General features: G+C 37.1%; 5 protein-coding genes across 6 annotated transcripts; 2 read left to right on the forward strand and 3 right to left on the reverse strand.

The window, feature by feature from the left end:
* Positions 1 to 500: 500 nt before the first annotated feature.
* On the reverse strand, positions 501 to 3,314 carry LOC145062950 (putative amino acid permease 7). 2 transcript variants are annotated; one of them, XM_079010540.1, is made up of 7 exons: positions 3,146 to 3,313; positions 2,805 to 3,041; positions 2,499 to 2,592; positions 2,200 to 2,414; positions 1,952 to 2,085; positions 1,228 to 1,455; positions 501 to 1,005 (listed from the first exon to the last, which is right to left on the reverse strand). In XM_079010540.1, the coding sequence occupies exons 1-7, from the start codon at positions 3,234 to 3,236 to the stop codon at positions 601 to 603; spliced, it is 1,404 nt and encodes a 467-aa protein (XP_078866666.1). In that variant the 5' UTR covers positions 3,237 to 3,313; the 3' UTR covers positions 501 to 600. The 2 variants fall into 2 exon arrangements, with proteins under 2 accessions (XP_078866666.1, XP_078866667.1); XM_079010541.1 differs by having other exon boundaries at positions 742 to 919; positions 3,146 to 3,314.
* A 1,151-nt stretch (positions 3,315 to 4,465) lies between these two features.
* On the forward strand, positions 4,466 to 4,888 carry LOC145064726 (uncharacterized). Its single transcript, XM_079012107.1, has 2 exons — positions 4,466 to 4,621; positions 4,727 to 4,888. The coding sequence occupies exons 1-2, from the start codon at positions 4,466 to 4,468 to the stop codon at positions 4,886 to 4,888; spliced, it is 318 nt and encodes a 105-aa protein (XP_078868233.1).
* Positions 4,889 to 14,579: 9,691 nt separating this feature from the next.
* Positions 14,580 to 15,146, reverse strand: LOC145064727 (uncharacterized). The gene has a single exon (XM_079012108.1). It carries the CDS (start codon positions 15,144 to 15,146, stop codon positions 14,580 to 14,582), a length of 567 nt encoding a protein of 188 aa, XP_078868234.1.
* Positions 15,147 to 16,555: 1,409 nt separating this feature from the next.
* Positions 16,556 to 18,020, forward strand: LOC145063489 (small nuclear ribonucleoprotein SmD1a-like). Its single transcript, XM_079011081.1, has 4 exons — positions 16,556 to 16,691; positions 16,823 to 16,899; positions 17,503 to 17,694; positions 17,840 to 18,020. The coding sequence occupies exons 1-4, from the start codon at positions 16,678 to 16,680 to the stop codon at positions 17,899 to 17,901; spliced, it is 345 nt and encodes a 114-aa protein (XP_078867207.1). The 5' UTR covers positions 16,556 to 16,677; the 3' UTR covers positions 17,902 to 18,020.
* A 2,980-nt stretch (positions 18,021 to 21,000) lies between these two features.
* COX15 (cytochrome c oxidase 15) lies at positions 21,001 to 24,001 on the reverse strand. Its single transcript, XM_079010329.1, has 7 exons — positions 23,661 to 24,001; positions 22,906 to 23,207; positions 22,397 to 22,622; positions 22,072 to 22,317; positions 21,885 to 21,995; positions 21,498 to 21,629; positions 21,001 to 21,423 (listed from the first exon to the last, which is right to left on the reverse strand). The coding sequence occupies exons 1-7, from the start codon at positions 23,862 to 23,864 to the stop codon at positions 21,253 to 21,255; spliced, it is 1,392 nt and encodes a 463-aa protein (XP_078866455.1). The 5' UTR covers positions 23,865 to 24,001; the 3' UTR covers positions 21,001 to 21,252.
* Positions 24,002 to 26,878: the final 2,877 nt, after the last annotated feature.

A 26,878-nucleotide genomic window follows, 5' to 3' on the forward strand; every position in this document is an offset into this window, starting at 1 on the left:
ATACTACTCACCCCTACTCCCACATTTGCGAACCGGTCGATGTGGGACAAAAAGAACTCATATATTTCTAGCACATACTCTCTTTCTCGGAAGCAATTTTGATTAATTTGTCCAACAAATTTCATTGGTTTTCTAATTTTTTATTCTAACTTTTGAGTTTTATTTATTATCAAATATAAATTTTAAAACGTATATAAAAATATGTTATTGCATAACTACTTAAACATAACAACTAATTTTGATTTTAATTCTCATAATTGTTTCAAAATATAAACACTCAGAGACCCTACAATGCTTTTCATCAGAATTTCCATTCAAAAATCAAAATTACCCTTTTGGTTCTTCAACAACTTACAAAAGAAGCTTTGTCTATTTTCACCAACATTTATCACAAATGTGCAAGAAGCCATTCAGAGACTTCAAAATACCACCTTTTTTGTTATGATTTCTATTTAAAATTTACAGAATTTGTTCTTTAGCAACTAACTAGTAAAGGGATATTAATGTTGATTTCTAGCCAAACTTTATTGCATAAAAAGGACTGTGAATGTACATGAAACCAAGAATTCTAATAAAATAACCGAAGAAGTATACATGTGTTCATCTCAATCTGGCGGATATGAGTCCTTGAAGTGATCCAATGAAGGCCAAAACTGATACAAGAAAGCAAACCAAGCTGAAGGTCCGAAGAGCAACCCATTTTGTTGTCCAACATACAATCTTTCTTTGCACAAAGTACATCTCCACAGGGAAATATATAGTCAGTGACCAAAAGTTTAAGGCCCCTAACACTCCCAGCACTTGATTAAAATATGGAAACAACATTGCGATTCCAGTTGTGGTCACAACATATAAAGTTCTGAAACATAGCCTCAACAGATTAACATGAAATGTTGCTTCTGATAATGGCAGCTTCAATCTGTAAAACCCATTCACGAATTCACTGTCTGGGTAACTCTTAGAAAACCATGTTTCCACAAGTGCAAATATCGGCTGGCTGAATATCTGTAATTTGAATGCTTAGTAAAAGCTTTGCTTTTGTTTTGACTTTTGACTCAGACTCAGATTGAAACTGAAAATGACACTGACACTGACAATGAGACTGAGACTGATTTCAATAGGACAAAAATAGCAATTTCTTGTCTGGCTGAGATTGAGACTACTTATGGGGGGGACAAATCTTTCAATTTCAGTCGATTATTGTCTCGTGTAACAAATGTGTCTCACCTGATATCCGCCAACAAGATGAAGAACAACGCATGCATTGGCCAAATCAACAAGCCAATAGGGCTCATAAAATCCAAATCCACTCAAGATATTGCCAGGTGTGTTATTTCCAAAGGCAGCATACCCAAAGCTCCCACAACACATATAGAAGAAGGTAGTGATAATGATTGCAGACATTGATGCTTTCTTCATGGTTTTTGTTTCGGATGGAGGTGATTTCAATGTATCCTTTTTTTAAAAAGGCAATCAAGATTAGGTAATGGTTAAAAAAAAAAAAGGTAAATTGCAATGAATAGCAACATACTTTACTCTTTTTACCAATATAGTCAATGTACTTTTGTGTTTACCGATAATAGCAACTTACTTGCATTTCTTTATAGATAAAAGCAACATATTTTTTTTTATCCATATTAGTAACATACTTATAATTTTTTTTTACTATAATAGCAACATACTTTCATTTCTTTACTAATATTGACAATGCACTTGATTTGTTACATATCGCTAATACATGTAAAGAAATGGAAGTATGTTGCTATTATGAGTAAGGAATTGTAAATAAGTTGCTATTAGGTGTAAAAAAATGTTGATACATTGATATTATGGGTAAAAACATTGCAGGGAAAAATAAAGTTTATTGTGTATATTGTTAAAAGAATAAAATGTGTGGTTATTTCCTGCAATTTACCCTATAAAGAATGAAACTTATGAGGGAACAAAACACCTGAATTTCAAGGAGAATTATGGAGTATGGATAAGCAAAAGCTATGTCTCCAAGACCCTGAAAAACCAGCCATACTTTATCAATTGCAGAAGTTGCAGGAACTCCTCCAATGCTTCCCATAATCTCTCCATTTTCTGGAACTCCAAAAGAGATTTTTTTTAGAAATAATCATGAAAATATATATTATATAATTTGTTAAGAAGTAAATAATTATAATTCAACAATAATGTTTATTTATGATTATATACCGATAACTTTTGCAAAACCAAGCCCGACGCCAATGGTAGAGTAAGCAAATGACATGATGGCAGCAACAACAGATAACCATGCCATGTCATGGAAATTTGGTATCTGAGACATGACAATCTGCACAAGTCCAAACAGCAGCATATAAATGTTGTCTTCATATCTACAATCTGCATCATGCCCTTGTTTGTGGTAACAATTTGATTTTAATATTGCCCTGCATTAATATCAAAAAAAGCGGATAAAGAATCTTCGTGTTTGTTATAAATATCTTAATAAGAAACCAGTAAATTAGATTCACCTGATGCTGGTAGCAGTTGCAATGGTGTATGCAATATCATTCCCGAATAAACTCTCGTTGAGAAGCACTGCACATATCCTCTGCTTCTTCTCCCCTGCTTTTCAAAGTTAGCCCCAATTTGGAATTTACGCCATTAATGCGATTGCGATGCTCGCTTGTATGACTAATTATACAGGAACAACCGAAGTAGCTAAGAGAGAGTTTATGCAACCGATTTCTTGATTAATTGCTTGATTAACCGAATAATTAATCTCTTCTGATATTTAATTTCGTATTGGAATATGCTAGGAGTGGTGTGGTACTGACCCAAAAAGAAACGGACAGCTTGAAGAAATGAAACATGCCTATGAGCGCCATACTCAGGGTGTGGAGATCGGTAGCAATCGGAGAGAATGGAGTTTGAAACTCCGGTGACTGCAGCAAAGATAATGATTGCAGGAGGACCAAACAACCATCCGAGTTGAGCTAAGCTCCACGCCAGTGATAACACCCCTGCCCCCATAACTCCGGTTATTATATGAGCAATCGCCGTCCATATGGTCCCTGTACTCCATATTTAAATACCGATCGTCGAATCACTACACGATCAAACTCCAATAAAATAGGAAACCCCAAATTAGTCATCAGAAGTAAATAAGATAACATACCTGTCCTGTGTGTGAGTTCCTGTGATTCTTCATCAGATGAATGCGAGCATTGGACTAATGGAGACTGATGGTCTTCTGTGTAGTCGCCCATGGAAGCTCTGTATTTTTCACACGTAAGAATTGAGGTGGGAGTCGTGTGATGATGGGGTTTGGGAAAAATGACCAATGACGTTGATTTATAGTGAAAGCAGACAAGCAGTTGTAGTCTTGTAGAATCGTTGGAGAAACTGCATACGTGTCACCTTTTTCTTCTCATTTTTTTCTTTTTTTTTTTTCTTTTTTTCCTTTTTTTTTAGTTCTATACACATTTTTAGTCTTTTCAATTCATATAACTCATCTTTTCATGAGATTTAAATTTATTACAAAGAGTTTTTATGTGTTGTAGCTATAAAAGTTTACAAACTTAATCAAACAAAAACCGAACATATTAAAGAAGAAATAGAGGCCTAGTGTCTCACTATCTATGGCCAAACGCCAAAGTGTCATACGAAAGTCGAAAGTAATTTTGTTAACAAGTTATTTCTTTTAATAATACAAACAAAACCACCTATAATTCATAAATATATTCGATATATTACAATTTGAATTAGAAAACAAAAGGTTTCGTAACAAATACATCGTCTTCCATTTTTAATGCTGATAACATGATAATGCTTGTAGATAAAAAAAAATATTAATTATAGTACGTATCCAAGTCATGTAGCTTATGTAGGTTGTGTGAAATTTTAAAAAGAAAAAAAAAACGATTTGAAATTTTGAATAAAGTTTTGGGTGAAGATGACGAGTCATAAAATGATATAATGCCATGAAAATGATATCACATGACAGATGGAGTCATGGAACTAACCACAAGTCTACAACATTCCATAATATTATTATTATTTTATTTTTATTATTTAATTAATATTTTAAGAAACGTTGTTGTGGCGACGCGTATGAAGAGCACCTATAAAGATTAAATAACCAAATACTTTCTTTTTTCCAGCTCATTTATTATTCTCAAATGTTTTCTATTTTCTTTCACACTTATTTTACTTTTGTCCTTTTATAAAAGGCTAATGGCACAAAAACCCTCAATTTTGCACAAAATTGACGGATTTGTCCAAAGTTCAAATTTAGGTCCATTTTTGCCTTGAACTTGCATTTATTGTGCCGTTTTTGCCAAGCAGCCGGTTTCCCTCTAATCAACCGGTTACCCACTTGCTTAGGTGGAAGATACTTGGCATTTATCATTTAATAACTCTTTCATAGACATCCTCGTGTGCAATTGATCCCTTCGACCCCCACAGGCCACGATTAGTCACAGACTACAACGGAAAAATGACAACTTCGTCTTCAAGATCAAGCTTTAATGGTGGTACAAGAATGAGGAACAAGAAGGTAATAAGATGCGACTGTGGTGATGTTTGTGGTGTATCAGTCTCACGAACACCTGATAATCCAGGACGAAAATTTTGGGGCTGCCCTAATTATCAGGTAAAAATCTATTTATTTTTGTACTAATTTCTCCCTAGAATTTTAGGGCTGCTCTAACTACCCAAAGAGGAACGTATGTTATAGAACCCTATTTTTTTGTTGTAGGTGGAAGGAGGCAACTGTGTTTTTTTCAAATGGGCGGATGAAGAACTAGGTCAAAATATGGAGATGTGTCATACAGAGGAGATCAAGCCATTGTTAGAAGTGATCATAGGGTTGTTAGTGGTTATATCGTTGATGCTAGGAATAGTAGTTATTAAGATGTAGTTTTGTTGGTTTTCCTGTATTAGTAATATATTAAGGATAATCAAGAATTGTTACATCTTTGTAATGTTTTTTTTTTTGAACGGGTGAATGTTACATGTTTGTAATGTATTAAGGGTATTAATGGTAATGTTATTAATGGTAGTTAATTGTTATCTCATGTATATGTTGCATGAATAGAAATACAATGAAAGTACATTGCATAAAAGGAATTGTACTAAAATACCCTTGGTTACATTCACAATGAAAGTAAACTTTGCATGAATGGAATTGCACTAATGTATTAAGGGTATTAATGGTAATGTTATTAATGATGTTAATTGCTATCTTACTTTGCATATGGCTGAATGTTGCACTAATGGTATTAATGGAATTGCATGAGTGGAATTGCATGAAAGGTATTAATGGAATTGCACTAACTTGCATACGGTTGAATGTTGCATGTTTGTAATGTATTAAGGGTATTAATGGTAATGTTATTAATGGTAGTTAATTGTTATCACATGTATATGTTGCATGAATGGAAGTATAATCAAAGTACATTGCATAAAGGGAATTGTACTAAAATACCCTTGGTTACATTCACAATGAAAGTAAACTTTGCATGAGTGGAATTGCAATAACTTGCATAAAAGGAATTGCACTAATGAAAGTACATTGCTAATGCTTAACATGTACTAGAAAATAAAATAAAAACATCATGGTTACCATAATAGGGGGCATCCATTATAAACCTTAATATAAAGCATCCATTACATAAGTTTTACTATCATGTAGCAGCCATCCATTTTGTATACCAAAACATGTACCCAAAAGCCTAAACAATATCCAAAAAAGGCAAGCAATAATGTAATACTAAACAAATGGATGTATGCTGCAAGTAGTGGGTGTATATCAAAAACTAACCAAAAAGGGCTACCTATACAATTGCCCAATGATACCATCCCCACTTTTGCCCCCATATACCTAGGTAACTACTCCAAATCTACTGGATAGCTAGATGTGGAACCCCTTCCATCTTTGTCAAAACAAGGTTTCTTCAGCTTTTGCAGGATGATCCTTTCTGAGGGCTTTCTTGTCCTTCTAGGTGGTACATGACCTTCATCATCAGCATCATTTCCCTCCATATCTGCTGCATCATCCTCACCAGCACCAGCACCATTACCCTCTCCATCACCCTCACCAGCACCATCACCATCAACCTCACCATCACCCTCACCTGCTACTTCATCAGCATCATTACCTTCACCATGACCCTCATTTCCCTCCACACCATCATTTATAAGACCATCATCTTCATTTCCTTCCATCACACCATCAACATATGGAATATCCTCAACTTCATTCACATCTTGTTAATAAAAATTTGAAGAATACTTATTAATAAAAGATATAAACATGTTTGATACTAATGTTAGCAATTATAAAATGATGGAGTGAAACTAACCATCTCAACTGTTGGCATATCATCTAATTCAACTTTAACCCCTCTCAAGCTCTCTATTTCAGCCATGGTATATCCTGCTCCAAGTAGGTCTGCTACACTTTCTAGATCTAGCATCACCATCTCTGGGAGAACATCACTTGCATTTCCTTCAGTGAATTCAGGTTAAGGATTACCCTCATTCTCAGACTGACTTTTTTCATCTGTACCTTTAAGAATAGCATCCATTGCATCTTCAACCTCATCAAGTTGTTTTGTCAGGTCAGGTTCAACTTCCTCAACACCTTTGTCATCATTAGCATGAATAATACTTTGAATAATAGCATCCATTGCATCTTGGAATCCATCACTTTTCTGATAATTATCCTTTGGTTGGCTAAGAGAAGCTTCAAAAGTGCACATCATATCAACCAGACTGTCATCATCAATATCTTCATTGTCAAACAAATCCTTCACTTGTTCCTCACATCCCCTACCTTCAACATGACCATCTAAACCATCATTTTTTGCTTTTAACAGATTTAGAACCTGATGCTTGATTTGGGTCAGAATGGACCTTTTTCCTTGGCCTTCCTTTCTTCTTTGGTGGCATAGGAACTGCTTCCTGCCTCTCTTTCCTAGGCCTTCCTTTCTTTTTTGGTGGCATAGGGACAGGTTCCTGCCTCTCGGACCTATCACATGATGCTTGATTGGGTTCATCTTGTTCCTTCCTTGGCCTTCCTTTCTTCTTTGGTGGCATAGGGATATGTTCCCTGGTTGCATTCTTGCATCCCTTCTGGTTATGGCCATACTCAAAGCACTTACCACACCTTACAGTTCTTGGGGTGTGTACTCTTCCATCATTTTCACTTACATGTCTCCTTCTATTGACCTTTGGCCTACCAGGCATTCTCCTTGACACTGGTGGCAAGGGCTTTATGTATTCAGTTTGAGGCCACAGATTTGAACCGTTCACTGGACTAATGTTAGCAGAGTAACACTTAAGGAATTGTTCCTTGGAAAACATGACATCAATATACTCATCAGGTGTTTGATGGATGTAGTTGATGGTTGCAATTGCATGAACACATGGGATCCCAGCCAGATCCCATAACCTGCAGGTACAATGCCTTCCATCTAAATCCACCATGTAGCTATCACATCCTCTCCTTGCTTCAAACACATGTTGTTGACTATGAATTATTAACCAAAACCTACATCCACAAGTTACATGTTCAAGTGTTACCTAATGAAATTAAAACAAAAGTTACATGTTAAAGTGTTACCTCATGTTCTTCCCAAAAAGCTTCATCTTCTTTAACACTGCTGGACATATACGGGTATTCCATCTAGTGCTTTCCTCAATCATGTGAGCAAACTTATCCATGATGTATATCCTTATTTCTTCAAGCATTGTGATCAATGGTTTTTTCCTAGCATCCACAATGATGGAGTTGAAGCACTCTGATATACCATTCTCCATTGCCTCACATGCATACCTTGTACTCATGTAAGCTCTACACCATGTTTCGGGTTCTTTGGACATCAGATGCTCATATGCACCAGTATTGAGCTTTTTAATTTTGTCCATATGTCTCTTGAAATCACCTTCCACACAGCTCATAGCTGCAGCCCAAAACAGCTTCTTGAACTCCAACCCAGTGTAAGCTTTTCTAAAATTTGCATATATGTGTCGGGCACATTGCCTGTGCTCCACATGTGGCAATACATCTTTAACAAATTGCAGCAAACCCTATACAAAAACCAGCATACATGTAAGTATTTATAAGTAATTTGAAAAAGGATTAATATGTTATAAAGAAACTTACTTTATGTTGATCTGATATAACTACCAACCCCCTTCCATCAATAAGGTCTAGATCACCACTGAGTAGCTCAAGGAACCAAGTCCAGTTGGACTTATTTTCCACATCAACAACAGCCCAAGCAATTGGATAAACCTGGTTGTTGGCATCTCTACCAATAGCTGTTAGCAGTTCACCCTTCACCTGCCCCTTTAGAAAGCACCCATCTAGCCCAATTACTCTCCTACATCCTCTTTTCCAGCTAACACTTAGTGCTTTGAAACAAATATAAAACCTGTGAAAATAATTCTTTCCATCTGGATTGGTTGTTACACCAACTTGACATGTGGACCCCGGGATTGACCTTAACAATTCATGGGCATAATCCCATATCATTGCATAATGCTCAGTGAGTTTACCTTCTATTAAATTTTTGGCCCATTTCCTTGCCCTTCTAACTTGTCCTATAGATACCACACACCTATACCTTTGTCTGATGTCGTCAATCATTTCCTGAAGTTTCATCTTTGGCTTATTTGCAATTTCAGTCACATAATGTCTTCCAATCCATTCAGGGGACACAATGGATCCAAACTTAAACTGCATAGAACATTTATGGTCACCATTCATAGCTTTGATCTGAAAAGATCTTTCTTTGTACATCCATGCAACATAAATTCTGAAAGGGCATTTATTCTCTTCCTTCCTATTTCCACATCTAGCTACAATTCTTTGACTATCACATTTTTCAAAGTATATTCTATAGCCATGTGAGACTGCATAATTGGTGACACAAAACTTCAGTTGGGCAGGGGATTCAAAGATGTCACCAAGCTTTGGTACCATCTTGTCCCACTTGATGGTTGGGTCATGAATTCTATAGTTGTTTTTCAATACCTCCTGTTCATCTTCGTCACTCTGCCAATCAGTAGCATGGTATACTTGTGCTCTGATTTCATCTGCCATACTAGAATTTCGTAGGTTTTCATCACTTAATAGAACATTTAGGAAGATATCCTTACATTTATCAAGTGAGGACACAAATTCTTCCTCTGGTTCGTGGTCCATGCAAATGCCGTGGAGTTCATAATCCATTTCAGTCAAGCCAGCAAATGGCTCATGTATGCCAGCAAAGGGGTCAGCGTACCCTTCGTCTGATGAAGCCATTACACCCTCCTGCATCAACACACTAACTTTAGGAACACATTTCAACAAATGTTGAATGTAAATGTAATTTCAGTCAACCTGTAAAAACCTTACCTTTCGAAGAAATGTTGAAGAACACTTTTAACCTAATCATCTCCAAGAAAACCCTTTTTTTCTCTGTGTATAGAGTCGATGAAATGGGATAAGGTGAAGAGTGATCGGGATATAGAGGGAGATGAGATGCGACAGTTTAACAACGTATCTAACGGAATTGGAGATTTTTACAAACGACGTTAATTAGCCTTCCACCTAAGCAAGTGGGTAACTGGTTGATTAGAGGGAAACCGGCTACTTGGCAAAAACGGCACAATAAATGCAAGTTCAAGGCAAAAATGGACCTAAATTTGAACTTTGGGCAAATCCGTCAATTTTGTGCAAAATTGAGGGTTTTTGTGCCATTAGCCCTTTTATAAATATCATCGTTTTATTATATACTAGTTATAAACTTGTATTACGGTACAAAATTAATTTAATAAAAACTTAAAATTATTAATTAATTATTTTTTAAATAAGTTATTTTAAATAAATTATTAATTAAGAAATATTTTTTGGTTATATAAAATTATAATCATTGATTCAAATAAATAAGTGAAATTATATAACCTTATAATCTATATTAATATTATTTTATTTTTTTCTAATATTATTAATTTAATGTAATTAGAGTGAGAAATTTAAATTTTGAAATTTAAAATGAAAAATCAATAGGTTGACAAATGACATGACATTAATTAAGAGACATAATAAGGTGACACATGACAAAATATCTACTCTTTTATTAGTATAGAGATAATGGAGAGATACCATGTAACAAACTTTTATATACAATCTAGATGTACGTTTATCATGTTTCTTCGACATTTGTCAATTAACTAAATGACTAAATTCACACGATTGGTTAATAACTTACGATAGTTGTCATATTTTCTGGCAAAGTTTGTGCTTTCTGTTACAAGGGGCTAGCATGATCGTAACTCTCGGCGCTACCTTAAAGTAATCGGATAGCCCAACCAAATGCCGCAAACCCCGTTATTGTTGTCAAAACATTCATATTGAATCCCACCAACGTTGCCATGAATACAAAAGTTGACACCCACAAGCAAGGCTGAAAAGTATGTGTAATGGAGCGTTGACTAAAAATAGCAAAATCGTTGCAAATAGAGTGAGCGTCATCGTCGCGAGGAATGGTCCTCCGATGGCGATGGCAACTTTTATGAATTTTGATTTTAGTTCGTGAGTTCTGACTTTTCATGTTTCTTTCGTTTTCTTTTTACATTCTGATTTACTTTATTTGATTTACAACGATGTGGAAATAATTACCACGTTGTGGTAATCAATCAGTAGGTTTTTCTTATTCAGTTTTAGTTTGTTTTTACGTTTTTCTTTCGCTTTGTTTCAGTAGTATATGACGCGCGGATCAAGGACACCATTAACATCACCATTTGAAGATCTTAAGTCGGCATTTCATAAAAAGAAGAACAAACACATTGGAGAATCAAGCAACGACATGGTAAACGAAATTAAGTTTGAAAGCTTTGAGAAGACTCCTAACAAAAAGGAATATGGTTACGAGCCTGAAACCGAATAAAAAAAGAAGAAGAAAGCGAGCCAAAAAACAACATGGCGGACATTGTGGACATGTACATGGAGGCATACAATAAGAGAATTCGTGAGGACACCGGTCTAAGCCTTGTGCAACCCGAAATTCCCGCTATCGTGACCTTCAAGCTCAAAGGACACATTATTTCCGCGCTAAAGGATATACCATTCTATGGAAAAAGAACATAAAGATGTATACAAACACCTCGATGAAGTCAATGACATCGCCAATTATTTTAATTTTCTGAATGTACCACGTGAAACGGTGTTGTTGAGAATGCTTCCATCCACCTTCAAAGGAGTAGCAAAGGAATTGTTGAAGGCACTTCCACCCGGTGCAATCACAACATGGGCACAGATGCGTGAAGAATTCATCCAATAATTTTTCCACCATCGAATGTATCTAAACTTAAGAGATTCATAGCCAATTTTGAGCAACAAGCGGGGGAATCATTGTATGAAGTATGGGAGAGCTACAAGGGATTACTTCGACGACGATCGCGATAAGTGATGGTTCGGGCCTTTTATGAATTTTGGATTTAAGTTTGAAAAAGTTTTAAGGCTAATATAATATGATAGGTTTGTAGAACTTCTCATTACCTTTCCTTGGATATGATAGGGCGTACTCCAATCAGGTGCAAACCCTAATTTAGGATCCTAGACCCTGTTTAAAGGCCTTAACATATGTGCAAACCCTATTATCTTCAACCTCCATCAGCCTTAACCCTACAAATCGAACCCTAGCCTTCATTTGAGCATTCTTAAGGCTTTTGAGTGATTCAGAGTATTTTTGGTACACATCGAAGAGTAAGGAGCTCATTGGAGAAGTGTTGGTTAGCTTGAAACTTGTGGATCCATAATATATGCATATTGATCTATCTTTTGGAGGTATAAAGTCTTAACCTTGCTGGCTTCTCTTATAGATCTAGTTTTGGTAGTAATTTATCATGTTTTGGTCCCATGATTGTGGTTCTTGTGAGCATAAGTTACTCTATAACCTTTGTGCCTCATATTTGGTCCTTGTCGAGGTCATTAAGTCATAAAGTTTGGATCTTGAGGAGTATTATCCTCTTTGATCCCCTTTTTATGAAGTTAGGAAGCTTGGATTGTGGTTTGGACCCCATTAAGCCATGCAAAGTCATAAAGTCGGGAACCTTATGACTCAAGACACCCTTTAAGGGTCATATTTGTGTTTGGACGTTTTTGTCCTAACCATTAAGAGCTTATTATGGGTCTTGGCCCTCTGATGAGTACGTTAGGCGTACGTAGGCGTACACTCAGCGTAATGCATGGACTCCACGTATTCGGCTTCGAGGACTTGTATTATGCATCTGTGGGCAGTACGCGGGGCATACGCTTTTGGTACGTGGGGCGTACTCCCGAAAAGTCCATTTTGGGCCTTGGGCCTTTTGGAGGTTGGGTCAGGGATCATTGGACTATATATGGGAAGGGTAAAATGGTCCTTTACCCATTGGAAAAAATATAATATAGATTGGACCTTGGATTTTGGGAATTGTTTTAATTATTATCTTGACTGCTTTCCTCAAAAACACTAGAAGGATCTGACATAGACACACCAGACGGAGGCACAGATGCCTCGCTGGTCTGACTGTCACCAGGTGTAGAATCAAACAAGGCATCAGTCAAATTCTCAGCTGCATTAGAATCATCCAACTGGTGGTTAATACTCAGATCATCCAAATTGACAACATCATTTATATATTCAGGGTTATCAAAACCATCATAAGAAAAAGGGTCTACAAGAGGATCATTAAAAACAGAGTTTTTATCAACAGAAACTGACTTCATCTTAAAAGGAAAGACAGATTCGTAAAACTTCACATCCTTGGAAACAAAAACAGAATTTGTATCAAGGCTCAACAATTTATATCCCTTTTTTTTCAGATGAGTAACCTAATAAAACACACTTTTTAGCTCTTTCATAAAACTTGTCTTGGTTGTTTAATTTTGTAGCAAAGCATAAACTACCAAATACCCTTAAGTGTTCAAAATTAGGAGGTTTTTTGAAAACAAGCTCATATGGAGTTAAACCTTTTAAAACAGAGGTAGGCATTCTATTAATAAAAAAAACTAAGGTAAGAACAGTTTCTCCCCAGTAAACAACTGGAAGAGCAGACTGAAACAAAAGAGATCTAGCAACATTTAAAATATGTCTGTGTTTTCTTTCAACTACCCCATTTTGCTGTGGGGTATAAACACAACATGTTTGATGCAGAATTCCATTAAGTTTTAGAAAATAACTCATTCTAGCATTTAAAAACTCAGTCCCATTATCTGATCTAACAACCTTAAGTTTTGAATCAAACTGATTTATCAAAATACTATGAAAGGAAGTAAAACAATTATCAACTTCATCTTTGCCCTTTAAAAGATAGACCCAGGTAGCCCTTGTGAAATCATCCACAACAGTCAGAAAATACCTAAAACCTTCCCTAGTAGACACTCTATAAGGACCCCAAACACCAAGATGAACCAATTCTCCTAAAAAAGATGAACTATAAACACTAAGAGGAAAATGTTCACGAGTTTGTTTAGCTTTGTGACATACATCACATGGTGGTAGATTAGTATTAGTAAAATTAAGTTTATATTTCAAACAGTTCAATGCTTGTTCAGTCGGATGTCCTAACCTACTATGCCAAGTCAACTTAGACACAAAACACTTAGCAAAATTAGATTTAGCAGAACAAGTACCTGAGGGAAAAGAATTAAGATAATACAATCCCCTAGTTTCTTTACCATTCTCCACCATCTTCATTGACTGTAAATCCTGAATTTTACACTCATGTTCATTAAAAACAACCTCACAGTTTGTATCCCTACACAACTTATGTACTGAAATTAAATTTACATTAAAGTCAGGAACAACAAAGACATCAAACAAAGTTAAGCTTTTTGAAAATTGTAAAGTTCCAATTTTATTAATTTTGGCACGAGAACCATTAGGATGACTAACTAGAAGGTTTAATTTTGAAACATCAATAGTGTCATGAAGAAGTGACTCAGCTGAGGTCATATGCTGATTGGCACCTGAGTCAACTATCCACTTTTGATGTTCAAGAAAAGAATTACATGACTGAAAACAAGGAATGCCAATACCTGCCATATTAGCACTCACAGAAGTATCCTCTGAGATAGAAGACTTTTCATTTATAAGACTCAATAGCTTGTTGTATTGCTCACTTGTGAAATAGTGAGCATTACTACCTCCAGTTTCTGAAACAACACTAGAAGAAAAAGAACTACTAGAAGGAACTGATGATGAGTTACTAGTAAAAGACTTATTTTGACTCTTCATATTATTACTATTAGCTTCACTTCTAAATTTAAAATCCTTGGGGTATCCGATTAGTTTATAACATCTTTCAACAGAATGACCCTTAAGCCCACAGTTTTTACATTGTAAATTCTGATTTCTACCTTTATTTGAATTATTATTCTGAGTCTTTCTATCATTGAACCTACTATTGAATGCAAAAGACTGAACTTTGGAGACACTAGAAGAAGGAAAAACTTCATTCTTCTGATTGGACTCCTCTCTAGAAACAATGGAAAAGGCAGTCTTAACATTAGGAAGGGGATCCATCAGAAGTATATGACTCTTTACTTGACTAAAAGACTCATCTAGACCACTAAGAAACTACATTAATTTCATCAACTTGGAGTGATCATTAAACGTGGCAGCAACCTCGCAAGTACACTCAGTAAGACTGGTAAGACCATCAAATTCTTTCCAGAGAGCATCAAGTTTATTAAAGTATTCAGAAAGAGAAGTTCCATTTTGACTAAGAGAGTTAATTCTTTGATGAATATTAAAGATAACAGACCCATCAACTTTGTGATAGGTTTCAAACAATTCATCCCAAATATCTTTAGCATAATCAGAACAAGCATGGCTAGAATAAATGGACTCAGACAATGAACCAAGAATCCAAGAGCAAACAACAACGTTAGCACGTCCCCATTTTAGGGATTGATGTTCATCCTTAGAATCCTTAGTCACTTTACCTTCTACAAACCCTAATTCATTTCTAGCCTTAAGACTCCTAGTCATAGAACTACGCCATACACGAAAATTTTCTGTCCCAGTTAGCTTAAAGTTTATAACAGTAGTAACAGTATTATCAGAAGGATGAATGAATAATGGATCATCGTAGTTCACAGACTTAGAGGTCTTGCAACCACTACCAGATTCAGAACCAGTCATGATGCACAAAGAATCAAAAAACAAAAAAAATCAAAGACACTTAATAAGAAACAAAATAACAAAACAACTGTGATTCCTTAAGTCCAGATGGTCACCACGGTATGTCGGGGCCCAAGACAAGAACCACAGAAGAAGCAATCAAACAGAATAGAAAAAAAGATTAACTGGTGTACTCAAGACAACCATGATCTCCTAGAATCTACAACTAGAAACAGAGACAAGAAGGGAACAAGAAGGCTCACAAAACCCGTTGAAAATGGAAGACAGATCGACTCTTGTTACTCCGTTCTCTTCAAGAGTTAACGACGATGAAATTCGTTCTCATGAGAGTTATTTCAGAGTCAAGATTAATCGATCTGACGAGTTCGCATTCTGTTACCAAGGATCTCTACTCATAGACCACAAGTCAGACGAGGATCTCCACTCGACAACAGACCTGCAATCAACCAAAGAAGCTCGCAGTACCAAATATCTAAAAAGAAAACTCTACGAGGAGAGTAACAAAGATCCAGATGATCTAAACAACGAAGAAAGAGAAAAATACCTCAATCGTGAAGACGAAGGCTATCGGAACCAAGATCGAGGCCTTGCGCTCTGATACCATCTTAAAAAACACATAAACTCATCTTCCCAATATCATCATTCATTATATCGATTGAGGACAAATGAACATATGGTTTTTAAGTACTTACAAAGAAACCTCACTACAAAAAATCTTACTCTACTCTCACAAGATCACACAAAACCTAATCTACAGAGATTTAGAACTGAAACAAAGAACATATGTAAACCCTAACTGCGAAAAGAAGAAAACCCTTCAACAAGTTTGAGAGAGTTTTGAACAAAAGAAGATATTTTCCAGTGCGTCGAATAAGCTGCAACCCTTACATCACCCCTTAAGTATCCGGGTAAACAGATTCTTACAACCCGCACATAAACCTGGAGAACAACGGATCAAACACACCACAAGCCCACAAGATTTAATAATTAACACAAACTACCCAAACAACTTAAACACTTACCACTTTAACCCTGCAAGACAATATATATATATATATATATATATATATATATATATATATATATATATATATATATATATATATAACTGTGATATTTTTGTGAATAACTCAATAATTTTATCATTGTATTATAGTAATACAATGTATTTTGAGACAATCACATCAACACTTTGTATGGATAAATTTTTTATATAAATTAATAAACAATTAAACAGGCAGCATGCGCCTTAACTTTGTCAAACTGTTATTCTCTTTTTTAAACTGTTCTTTATTTTTTATTTCAGCGAGAGTGTTGTTCAATGTGCATTACTTCGAGAGTCCATCAATGGCCGAAACGAGCCCATAGTGAACCTGGAAAGGAAGGTATATAATTAAGCCCATTAGAAACGACACCGTGTTACATGCTTTTCCAACGGCGAAAATTATAAGACTACGTTTTAGATCTCCCGCTCCCCCCGAAAATTGGATAATTTTTGGAACCCTAGCTTCTCCTCCTGCGATTCGCGACAATGAAGCTCGTCAGGTCTGATTTTCCTGTTAATTCTGTCTTATTTTTTGCTTGATTTCTGATTTCTTGATTAATTTCCATGGTTCGCAAAGTTATTGGGATGACGTTTTCACTTCTCTTTCTTTTTTTTATGTGTAAAACTCTAGGTTTTTGATGAAGTTGAACAACGAAACTGTCTCGATCGAGCTCAAGAATGGAACAGTTGTACATGGAACCATAACAGGTAACTAATTCTTCATCTTATTTCTCTTCTTATGTCGTTTTGGTAGTCCCAAATGTGCGAGTAACCAGGGTTTTTCTAAACCCTGCTACACTATAACACTACAGTTCCTTGTTAAGGGACATGTTTGTTCGTTATCATCAGGCACTTTGCACCCATGCTAGTTTTTTTTTTTTTTTTTTTTTTTTAATATATATATATATATATATATATATATATATATATATATATATATATATATATATATATATATATATATATATATATATATATATATAAATTCTGAAGCACATTAGAGCATTATATCAGTAAAACAAAATGAAACCCTCTGTATCCAGAGTCTCAAATACTAATCTTATATTTGGTATGCCTCCAAGACCTTTGAGACCAATGGACACATTTTCATATGTTGCATATTTTGCAGCCTAAATAAGTTGAAATTGTACTTAACTTGCCTGTGAATATCTTATTGTAGACATGTTTTTGTCTATGTAGATGAACTGTTGAATTTTTGTTGCCAACAAAACAAACAACCCTTTTAATAAATTGACAAAAAAAAAAGGGAACATTACGCATTGCATGTAAATTTGGATGGGTGTAATGTAGGTGTTGATATTAGCATGAACACACACTTGAAGACGGTGAAGTTGACACTGAAAGGGAAAAATCCAGTAAGCCTTGACCATTTGAGTGTTAGAGGCAATAACATTCGTTACTATATACTTCCTGACAGCTTGAATCTGGAGACATTGCTAGTGGAAGAGACACCTAGAGTCAAGCCCAAGAAGCCCACTGCAGGTTTGTAGTTCTTCATGGGAGCACAAAAAGTGAAAAGCCCTATTTTTTTGTCCTATTGACATCAGTGTCAGTTTCAGTCCAATGCACATCAAACACAGTAATGTCTTTTGCTCTAACGGTTTGATATTTTTGACATGTAATGCAGGGCGGCCTGTGGGACGTGGAAGAGGGCGGGGCCGCGGGCGTGGACGTGGTCGTGGGCGTTAATCATGTTTTTCTATCTATGTTATATCTTAGTCTTGAGCTATGTGGAAGATTTTGTATTTTCATCAACACCTCGAATCTTACATGATATCTATATTATCTAGTAGTACCCTTGCAAGATCTTTACTTTTATTGATGATGTATATTTATTTAACTATCACACCATGAAATGCACTTGGTAGTACAATGTGATTCACATACGTTGACAGGAACTTGATTGATGTCACTCCCAATCAATTTCAGTTGGTACATTGTATAACCTTGTTCGTGGTAACTGGTAAGTCTGCTGTAGCATCTTCATTTATGTAAGTTTCATTTTCCTCTCATATGTCTTATTTATTGGTGATCGTTTGGTTCGTATATCATAGCTGACCTAACAGCCATATTGTAGAATTGTTCATGTTGTAAGACGACCTATTTTAGCCTATGCTTCAACAATCCTGACCATTTGTGGATCATAGTCCCAAAGTAATTGAAAACTCCTTTGAAATATACATTTTACTCTTATTGTAGCATTCTACTCTCTAATTCTTATTATACTTCTGGCTCTATTGCACCAAAAATACCCGGTCTTATATGTATTGCATTTTAACTCCCTTTTCTTCATGGCTATTCCCCAAATATCCAGCACAACATTTGGTTTTATTCTCTCAGCTACCATCACCGGGAAAATAACGTATACCGGTTCCACTCTTATCTTAGCTATTGGCATGATATAATCAACAACAAAAAAGAAAAAACATATACCAGAGCATCTCGCCCCGAATATTATGGTATATTTCATCCATAATCAAAAGTGATTGCATGTAAGAAGTGCAAATCTTTAATGAAGTCATATTCTTCTATAGTCTAGTACGGAAGTTCGAACAAAGATTGATGACCTCCAACACATCGTGAGCTGTAACATAACTCTCTCAGACCCCTTAATAGTGGTGTCAATTGATGACACCAAACTAGCAAGAAGCTGGCCGGAAAACAAAAAAGATTACAAAATCATGAAAAAGAAATTAAGCAATAATAATTCTAGGATCTTGTAACCACCCAACCCAATTCAAGGAAACCTTTCTTCTACTTCTATAATTAGCCCAAAAGAACGGTTGAGTAACAATCCTATCAAAAATATTCATCAATCTCCACTTCTTTCTCCCAAATAAAAAGTTGTTCCAATAGCTCCAAATCGTCCACAACATAGTCAAAAAACCACCTCTAAATAAACTTTTTTAGACTCGTATAACCGAAAAGAGGAAAACCAAGCGAGCCAGTCTTCAAACAAGGCCATCACTGGAATATAAATATTCGAACATCTACCAATACGAAACATAATAGAAGAAGTTATATCACAAAGGAAAAACAAGTGGTTTACCGTTTCCACATCTCCATCATAGATCAAACACAAAATAGACAGACATTAATGTCGATTCCTCTCTTCTTCAAATTAGACTTGAAAGTTTATCTGGTCTCAACCGCCAACCAAAAACATTAACCTTCATACGCACCATCTTAATTCATAGGAGAGGACACTGATAACAAAAACCTATCTATATGAGTATGAGTAGAAGCAACACTAAAAACACAAGAACCATCAAACAACCAACGACCATACTCATCTATCATTGATATCAGAAAGTATAATGGAGAACAAAAGTTGATTAAAATCGCGTCACCGAGCAATCTAAACTCCCCAATCTCTAGGCAATCTACGAAAAGAACTCACCCACCCATCTTGGTTCATCTTGTCTTTCACGATAATCTGTTTATCCAATTCCAAAGCATAAATCCTAGGAAATTTATGTTTAAGAGAAGAATTTCCAATCCAAACATCTTCCTAAAAAACAGACCCATAACCATCACCAACTCTCTTTTCGCACAGAGACAGAAGATCAATCCCTTTAACCTTAAGATTTTTCGTAGATTTCACCGCTTCAATCCAAAGAGAACCAAAAGAAGTAGAAGAATGCTTTCTCCAAAGAGAACCAAAAGAAGTAGAAGAATGCTTTCTTAGGCTACCCTTATCACCGTGTATGCTTTCACAACCTTAACTCACAAAGCCTTTGTGTTACTAGAAAAACGTCAAACCCATTTAAAAAGAAGAGCTCTATTCAAAGCAAAAAAGACTACTAACATCGAGACCTCCAAATTGTTTTTACGCCATGACTTTATTCCAACTAACCCAAGTCATTTTATTTTCATCCAAATCAACCCTAATAAAGAAATTATTCCTTATGGATTCCAACTTGGAGAGCACACCCATCGGCGCCTTATAAAGCGAAAAATAATAGGTAGACAAAGCACCCAAAACCGACTTTAACAAAGTCAAACTTCTTCCAACGGATAAAGTTCTAACTTTCTAGTTAGAAAGTTTGGCACCGACTCTTTTCACCACTTCGGACCAAGCACCCAATCTATTCATACTCCTACCAACAACCAACACAAGATAAAGAAAACAGAATCTTTACAAAAGTACAACCTATAAAAGTAGTCATTTCTTCAATCACAAATCGGGACACTCCAACACCCACTAATTTACTTTTATTTAAATTTATTTTAAGCTTAAAAGCAAACTGAAAACAATGAAGAATAGAAATTATATTAAATGTTCGAGTTCTTCCACTCACAATGATTATTTTGTGTTACTTTGTCGTGCTTGTCATGTTTAGTTGTATGGTTATCGTGTTAGACTGACAGTTCATTTTTGTGTGATATAGAACATTGTAACGTCATGTAAGACAAAAACACGACACAATGATTGTTCGATTTGATACCCTACCTTTCAATCTTCTAGAAATCTTAAAATCCTCTCTTGATGCACACTTCCATAAGTATCCTCAAGGTCGATGAACAACATACACAAATCATAATTATCTCTCTATATGAATATCCTCAGTCATTGAACGCCGAAACATGAAGCCAGAATGATTTTCTGATAAGAACATTCCATGGCTAAGTCGACTCCCAACCGAAGTTAGGACTTAAAAAGCCCAATACCTCGAAAATCGCTGCCACCTTGGGCATATCCTTTGTTCTTGTATGTATGTATTGGATCAAAATACTAGCTCTAAAAACACTTTTAAGCATTAAAATGAAGACATGAAACTTTTAGAATTAACAACCAACTTTAGTTTGCATTTATCAAGGAATTTGTATAATGTTGAATTTCCCACAAAGGACTAAATTCATTCTAGAATTCCAATTCGTCAAATAGCCACTGGCAACAGGAAATACATAATAAACCTGTTATACCTATTGTTTACATTAGCATACTTAATGAAGACACTTCTGGGTAAATAAATAAGCTTATGCATTGCATTCTATAACACCTTACAAAAAAAAAAAAAAAAGGTGAAACCCCCAACCTTAGCTCGTCTTAACAACAGCAGGCAGTGATTTCAAAAGCATAGGTGATGGTCGCCGAACAGTGTGATTCAAAAGAAGCATAAAAGTCAACAGAGTCAACGCCCCAGCTTGGTGGGCTGTGCCAAGTGAAACCGGCACATAAGACAAAAGAGTTGATATGCCCAAAGTTACCTGCAAATTATATTATAAAACAAAAATCACTTATTAAATTTATAAGTGCAAGTATATCAACAGTATGTACTTACCTGGAGAGCAGCCATTCCCATGGTACTTCCGATTAATGAACGAATAGCAGGATGTAAGTCAACCTTCCTCGTTGACCACCATAACCCACCAATTGCTGCTAGGGTTGTAGTTGCAAGTATACGATGATCAAGCTGTACATAGAAAACAAGAATATTAAATAAAGTATTTTGGCTTGCAGGATGTTTTAACAAGAAATGGAAACTGAAGGAATCATAATGTCATGAGTTTGGTTGTCAGCAAATCAAATCAAATCCATCAAACACATAATTTGAAAGATAGGAAATATAATTTCCATACATTTGGATTTGGCAACCAAACACACAATTGAAATGGAATCTCAAATTCCAATTCCATCAGAATCCAATTACAAAGCTGCCTATCTCTACCTGCACAGTTGCTGTATTCTCAAAGAAGTTGCGGATGACCGGCTTCATACTCAAAACATCTTCCGGAATCCACGAATCCCCCATCTTTGGAAACGTATTAAACGCATGTCCCTTGACAAATTTTAACATAAAACAAAATCAGAAAAAGGGCATTTCCGTAATACTTTCAAGAAATTTAGTCACATACCGCATCGTTTCCTGCAACAAAAGCTCCTGAAATCGCAGTTACACCAACAAGAATCCCAAGCGGAAGAGCCAATCTTTTGACTTTTGCAGCCCCGTTGACCCAAGCCATTGACTCGGTAGGAGGTTCAGGCATGACAACAGAAAGAGCAGTCCAGAAAAGTCCACAGTAAATAGCAAAAGCTGAAGTCAGATGAGCAGCAAGACGATATGGACTTACTCTTGGTTGTGAGTACTCTGAAGGTGGCTCCTGATGAAAAAAAAAGTCAAAGAAATGAGTTTTGACTAGCTTTGTATTTATGAACTTTATAAAGAAAGATGATACTAACTTCTAAACCACTTTTAACCATCCACCAACCAATCATCCCTTGCCCACCACCAAGAGCAAATAAACCAGCAAGCCTAACTCCAAGCCGTAGATTTATATAACCTTTTCGTATAAAATACGAAAATGGGAGAGCAAACATGATCCCCAATGCTCTTCCCCACATACGATGCGTGTATTCCATCCAATAAATGAACTTAAAATCATCAATATTCATTCCTCTGTTCACACTGCAAGTAGTTAAAATCATGTGGGGTCGGGTCAGTATATATTTGATTCAGTAGCTCCTCTTCTCTTATCTAATAAATGTAGCAAAATCTTGAGTACTCCTTAATCACACTCTCAATTGGAGCAACATCAAGTTTGCAAACTTTCCTTTAGCATTTATATAGTGATCTTTCTGGAATGACGATTCAGAAAGATGTATCAACAATGCAATTGCAATTTACAATAGAAGAATGTTGGAGACAGATGAATGTGAAGAAAGGTAGACGTACTGATGATTAAACTAACCGCTTGAACTCAGGGGATTGTTTATATTTCTCAAACTCAATCAACCAATCTTCATCTGATAAAGGAGGAAGGCTGCCAGTGAATTTCCAGTCTGTCATTGAAAGACCAGATCGAGTGAGTCGTGTGACACCACCAAGGATAACCATACTGAAGACCCATGCAGCAGATGCAAAAAGCCATATTCCTATTGCTTTTTGAGCATGAGGTCCAGCAGTAACAAGGAGCTTCACTGTCTCCTTATTTTCCTTGCAAACACTTGCAGCTACAGTAGATATATGCCTGAAAGATGGCTTGTAGGTACCCTGATATATACAAAAAACAAACATATGAGCTGATGATGATATAGGAAAGGAATTTTTACAAAAAAAGATAATCAATTGTATAGCTCTCATTGAATGGTATAGCGTTATGTACAAGATGACATATCTATACTGCCAAGATAACAGAGTGAAGAACTTTAGCATCCATACATCTTTTGTATGGTAATTAACTCCTGTCCTGGCTCATAATTAAACAAGTATACTTCCGATAGGTATGTTTAATTGATCCATACAACAAGAAGCTCAATCAAAACAAAAAGGTTTTGTTTCCAAACTTGACGAATGCATCTTATAATTGAAAAATCACAGCATCAAAGTTCAATATTACGATATCAGGAAAGAATCATTAGAAGTCTGATGATATTTAAGGACCGTAATAGTATTTTTCGTCGATTTGATAAACAACAATATTCAGTTTATTGCAGTCGACAATACCTTGTTAAGATTGTGCAAGGATCGAAAGCCATTGATGAGACAGTTCCTGGTGGTGGGATTAGCAACATGCTTATAGGTTGAATAACGATCTAACGCGAATCGACTATGAAGATTCGTCGATCCGCCGTGAGAAGAAAACGACGATCTTATTTGATTGATAGATTTGCTTCTCCTGATAATCGTAATCAGTCTACTCTCCAACATTTCTTCGATTTGTGTGTGTTATCTGCTGCTAGGGTTTAGAATCTGAAGCGGCGAGGTTTAAGAGGGAAGAATGAACCGGCCGGTTCAGTCGTTACAGAAACGTGGATAGCAGATGGCCATGAAAGTAATGAAACTCGTATGTTAGAAAACGTATACAAGTGTTGAGAAATACCTTTGCATCCAAAAAGAACCCGATTAGGAGTGTCAAAAACCCATGGGACCCGTTTTCGCATTTTCCTTTTCAGGTTCAAGGTAAGAGGATACGGTATGGCCAATCTCATGCTTGTTATTGTCGACGTGTACACGCCATAACGACGTTGTAACGGGGGAACACCGTCCCCCTTCTCGTTTCTTCTCGTTGTGGCATATCTCGTGCTCGTTACAACTTGGCAAAACACGTAAAATTGAGACGTTTGAATAAATGGACCGTTGCTATGTTTGATATTAAAAAAAATACCTTTTAAACCTTTGTATAAATACAACTTTCACTTCTTTATACATCTTTCTTTCTCTCTTTCTCTTATATTTTATAAAAAAATTCATACTTTCTTCTCAATCAAAAAAATGGAGCAAAACTCAAATACCTTCTCCATCATCAATCCCAAACACACAACCAAACACAACATCGCCTCTCGGATTCGCGGATTATGAAAATTATTTCAACATTTTATCGTTTCAAGGATCACCACGACGCCGCTTTCAATCTCGCTTCACCATCACTGGAATTTCCTAACTCGCCTTACCTTCAATAAAATCTATTTGGTCAAAACTCAAATTTACAACAAAATCTTTTCTCCACTTTTGCTTCGATGAAACAAACAACCACCCAACCACCACCTAGAACACAACCATTGACTGAAGTGGAAGCGGGAGGTAGTGGAAGAGTGGAAGGGAAAACGAAAGGGAAATCGATAGCAGTTGAAACGGAAAATGCAGACATTCCACAATGGTGGACACCGGAGGAGGAATATGCTTTAATGGCGACATGGTGTACTACTTCAAAAGACGAACTCCGTGGAAATGGAATGAAGAAAGGTACTTATTGAGGGGCGGTGTGCGAAAACTTTCACGCTATTTTGAAGAAAAAATTGTATCGCAATAATGACATGTTAAGCAGCAAATGAAGTCAAATAACTAAGTGGTGCAACAAATTCAACGGTATTTACAACCGAATTGAGGCGCAACAACAAAGTGGAGCCTCCGGAACTACATTCCCCCCTCTTTCCTTACCAAGGAATCCACTTTTACCGCCTTGTCACCACGACAAGTGTCACGGTGCTCACCCAACTCTACACCACCCCTTCATAGCATAACCGCTATCCATGCAACACACATGCTCTGAATCTGCTTGCAAAGACTCTCGAGTCCATGCACCCACTTCAAGATCAATACCCGAGGCCAGACCTTCTAATGCTAACCATCGCAACATACTCAAACCAATTCCTTGGATCGATCTATCAATACCTGCAGAGTCTTCAGCATGACTGGACCGCCTTACCAGGCCTTCAGCTAATCTGGACCACTCTCAGAACCTTCAGCCAATCTGGACCGCTCTCCAGGGCCTTCAGTCTGGCTGGACCGCTCGACTAGCATCCATCATTCCGAGTTATCTCTCCGGGAAATCCTCCCATGCATACTGTTCTAGCCCTCCAGGGGTTCCGAACTCTATCTCCGCCATACATACACGATCCCGGCCTGAACCCAGGCCCTTCGCAATCAATGTCATAGGTCTGTATCTTGCCCCGCACTCCTGCTACTCACCCATACCAGCCTGCTCTCGGCTGACAGAAATACCGTTGAATCCCCAGCAGCTAAACAATCTCTCAAGCCTATCGACCATCCGGAGAATTTCCAATTCTCCCCCACTTAGGGCACTGACTATCAACCACCGGTCGCTATCCCCGACCTCCCAAACAACCTTGCACGAACCCAACACTTACACACGGACTGATTCCCACTAGCACCAGCAACCTTCGCAAAAACACATTTCCACAGTGATCATCCCGAGCTCGAAAGAACTCAATCTGCAACTAACCACTCATCAAAAAACAATATTATCCAATCCTCAAATCGGTCGCCAAATTACCACTAATAACCCCCCATGGGGATAACCACGAAATTCCCGTCGCGAACCCATAATCATACCCAAAAACCTCGAAGAACAACGGGTATCATACCGAAAACCACACAACGAGACTAACAGATAAACAATACTCCACAATACTCATAATAACAAGACATCAAGAAAGAAACATAACCGCAGCTGCATCCGGCACTTCTCTGACCTCTTCTGCTGTAAGCTGAAAAGCACGACCCTGAGCCCTTGGGGCTCCGCTCCACCCTGACCTCCACTCGTGATCCTCAAAGTGGCCGGTGCTGGAGCCTGCACCGGTCCTGCGGCAATCTGGGGACAGTTGACCCTCAAGTGTCCCACCTGATGACAATGATAGCAAATCCTCAGATCCCGAACCTGCACTAACTGCCGACAATCCCTCGCATAGTGTCCCTCCTTTCCGCACTTGCGGCATGCGCCACCAGACTTACAAACTCCGGTGTGACTCTTCCCACACTTCCCACAAGTGTGAATACTCTATTCTCCCACCCTGGAATCAACGATCTTGGACCGTTTCGGCGCCGGCTGCGACTGCACCGGAGCCTGCCTCAACTCACGCAACAGTAACCCAATTTCTAGCTCACGCCGCCTGGCGGCCTCCTGCCACTCCAACAAAGTCTCGCACCTCTGCGTAGACACAAACTGCCTGACATCTCTCTTGAGCATACTCAGATATCGGGACATCTGAGCCTGCTCCGAAGCGAACTCAGGGCAAAACATCGCCCTCTCAGTGAACATCCTGGTGATCTCCGTCACCGACTCCGAACCCTGCTTTAGCTCAAGAAACTCCCGGGCCAATCTTTCTCTCTCAACCCACGGAACATAACGAGTGTTGAACATCTCTCTGAACTGATCCCATGAAACCGCAGCCCTCTGCGCATCCGAATATGACGTCGTGGTC

Source organism: Lactuca serriola, chromosome 7 (assembly GCF_051521515.1).
Source record: "Lactuca serriola cultivar US96UC23 chromosome 7, Lser_US96UC23_V15, whole genome shotgun sequence".
NCBI classification, from domain to species: Eukaryota; Viridiplantae; Streptophyta; class Magnoliopsida; order Asterales; family Asteraceae; genus Lactuca; species Lactuca serriola.

Bases quoted from the DNA above. Each gene is read 5' to 3' on its own strand.
- LOC145063489 (XM_079011081.1), top strand. The intron at 16,900-17,502 runs GTAACTAATTCT...GGTGTAATGTAG, and splicing joins TGTACATGGAACCATAACAG to GTGTTGATATTAGCATGAAC. The intron at 17,695-17,839 runs GTTTGTAGTTCT...CATGTAATGCAG, and splicing joins GCCCAAGAAGCCCACTGCAG to GGCGGCCTGTGGGACGTGGA.
- LOC145064727 (XM_079012108.1), bottom strand. From the start codon at position 15,146: ATGACTGGTTCTGAATCTGGTAGTGGTTGCAAGACCTCTAAGTCTGTG.
- LOC145064726 (XM_079012107.1), top strand. From the start codon at position 4,466: ATGACAACTTCGTCTTCAAGATCAAGCTTTAATGGTGGTACAAGAATG. The intron at 4,622-4,726 runs GTAAAAATCTAT...TTTTTGTTGTAG, and splicing joins GGGGCTGCCCTAATTATCAG to GTGGAAGGAGGCAACTGTGT.
- LOC145062950 (XM_079010540.1), bottom strand. From the start codon at position 3,236: ATGGGCGACTACACAGAAGACCATCAGTCTCCATTAGTCCAATGCTCG. The intron at 3,042-3,145 runs GTATGTTATCTT...TATGGAGTACAG, and splicing joins GGAACTCACACACAGGACAG to GGACCATATGGACGGCGATT. The intron at 1,456-1,951 runs GTGTTTTGTTCC...TTTTAAAAAAAG, and splicing joins TAATTCTCCTTGAAATTCAG to GATACATTGAAATCACCTCC.
- COX15 (XM_079010329.1), bottom strand. From the start codon at position 23,864: ATGTTGGAGAGTAGACTGATTACGATTATCAGGAGAAGCAAATCTATC. The intron at 22,623-22,905 runs GTTAGTTTAATC...AACTACTTGCAG, and splicing joins CAATCCCCTGAGTTCAAGCG to TGTGAACAGAGGAATGAATA. The intron at 22,318-22,396 runs GTTAGTATCATC...TTTTTTCATCAG, and splicing joins TGGTTAAAAGTGGTTTAGAA to GAGCCACCTTCAGAGTACTC.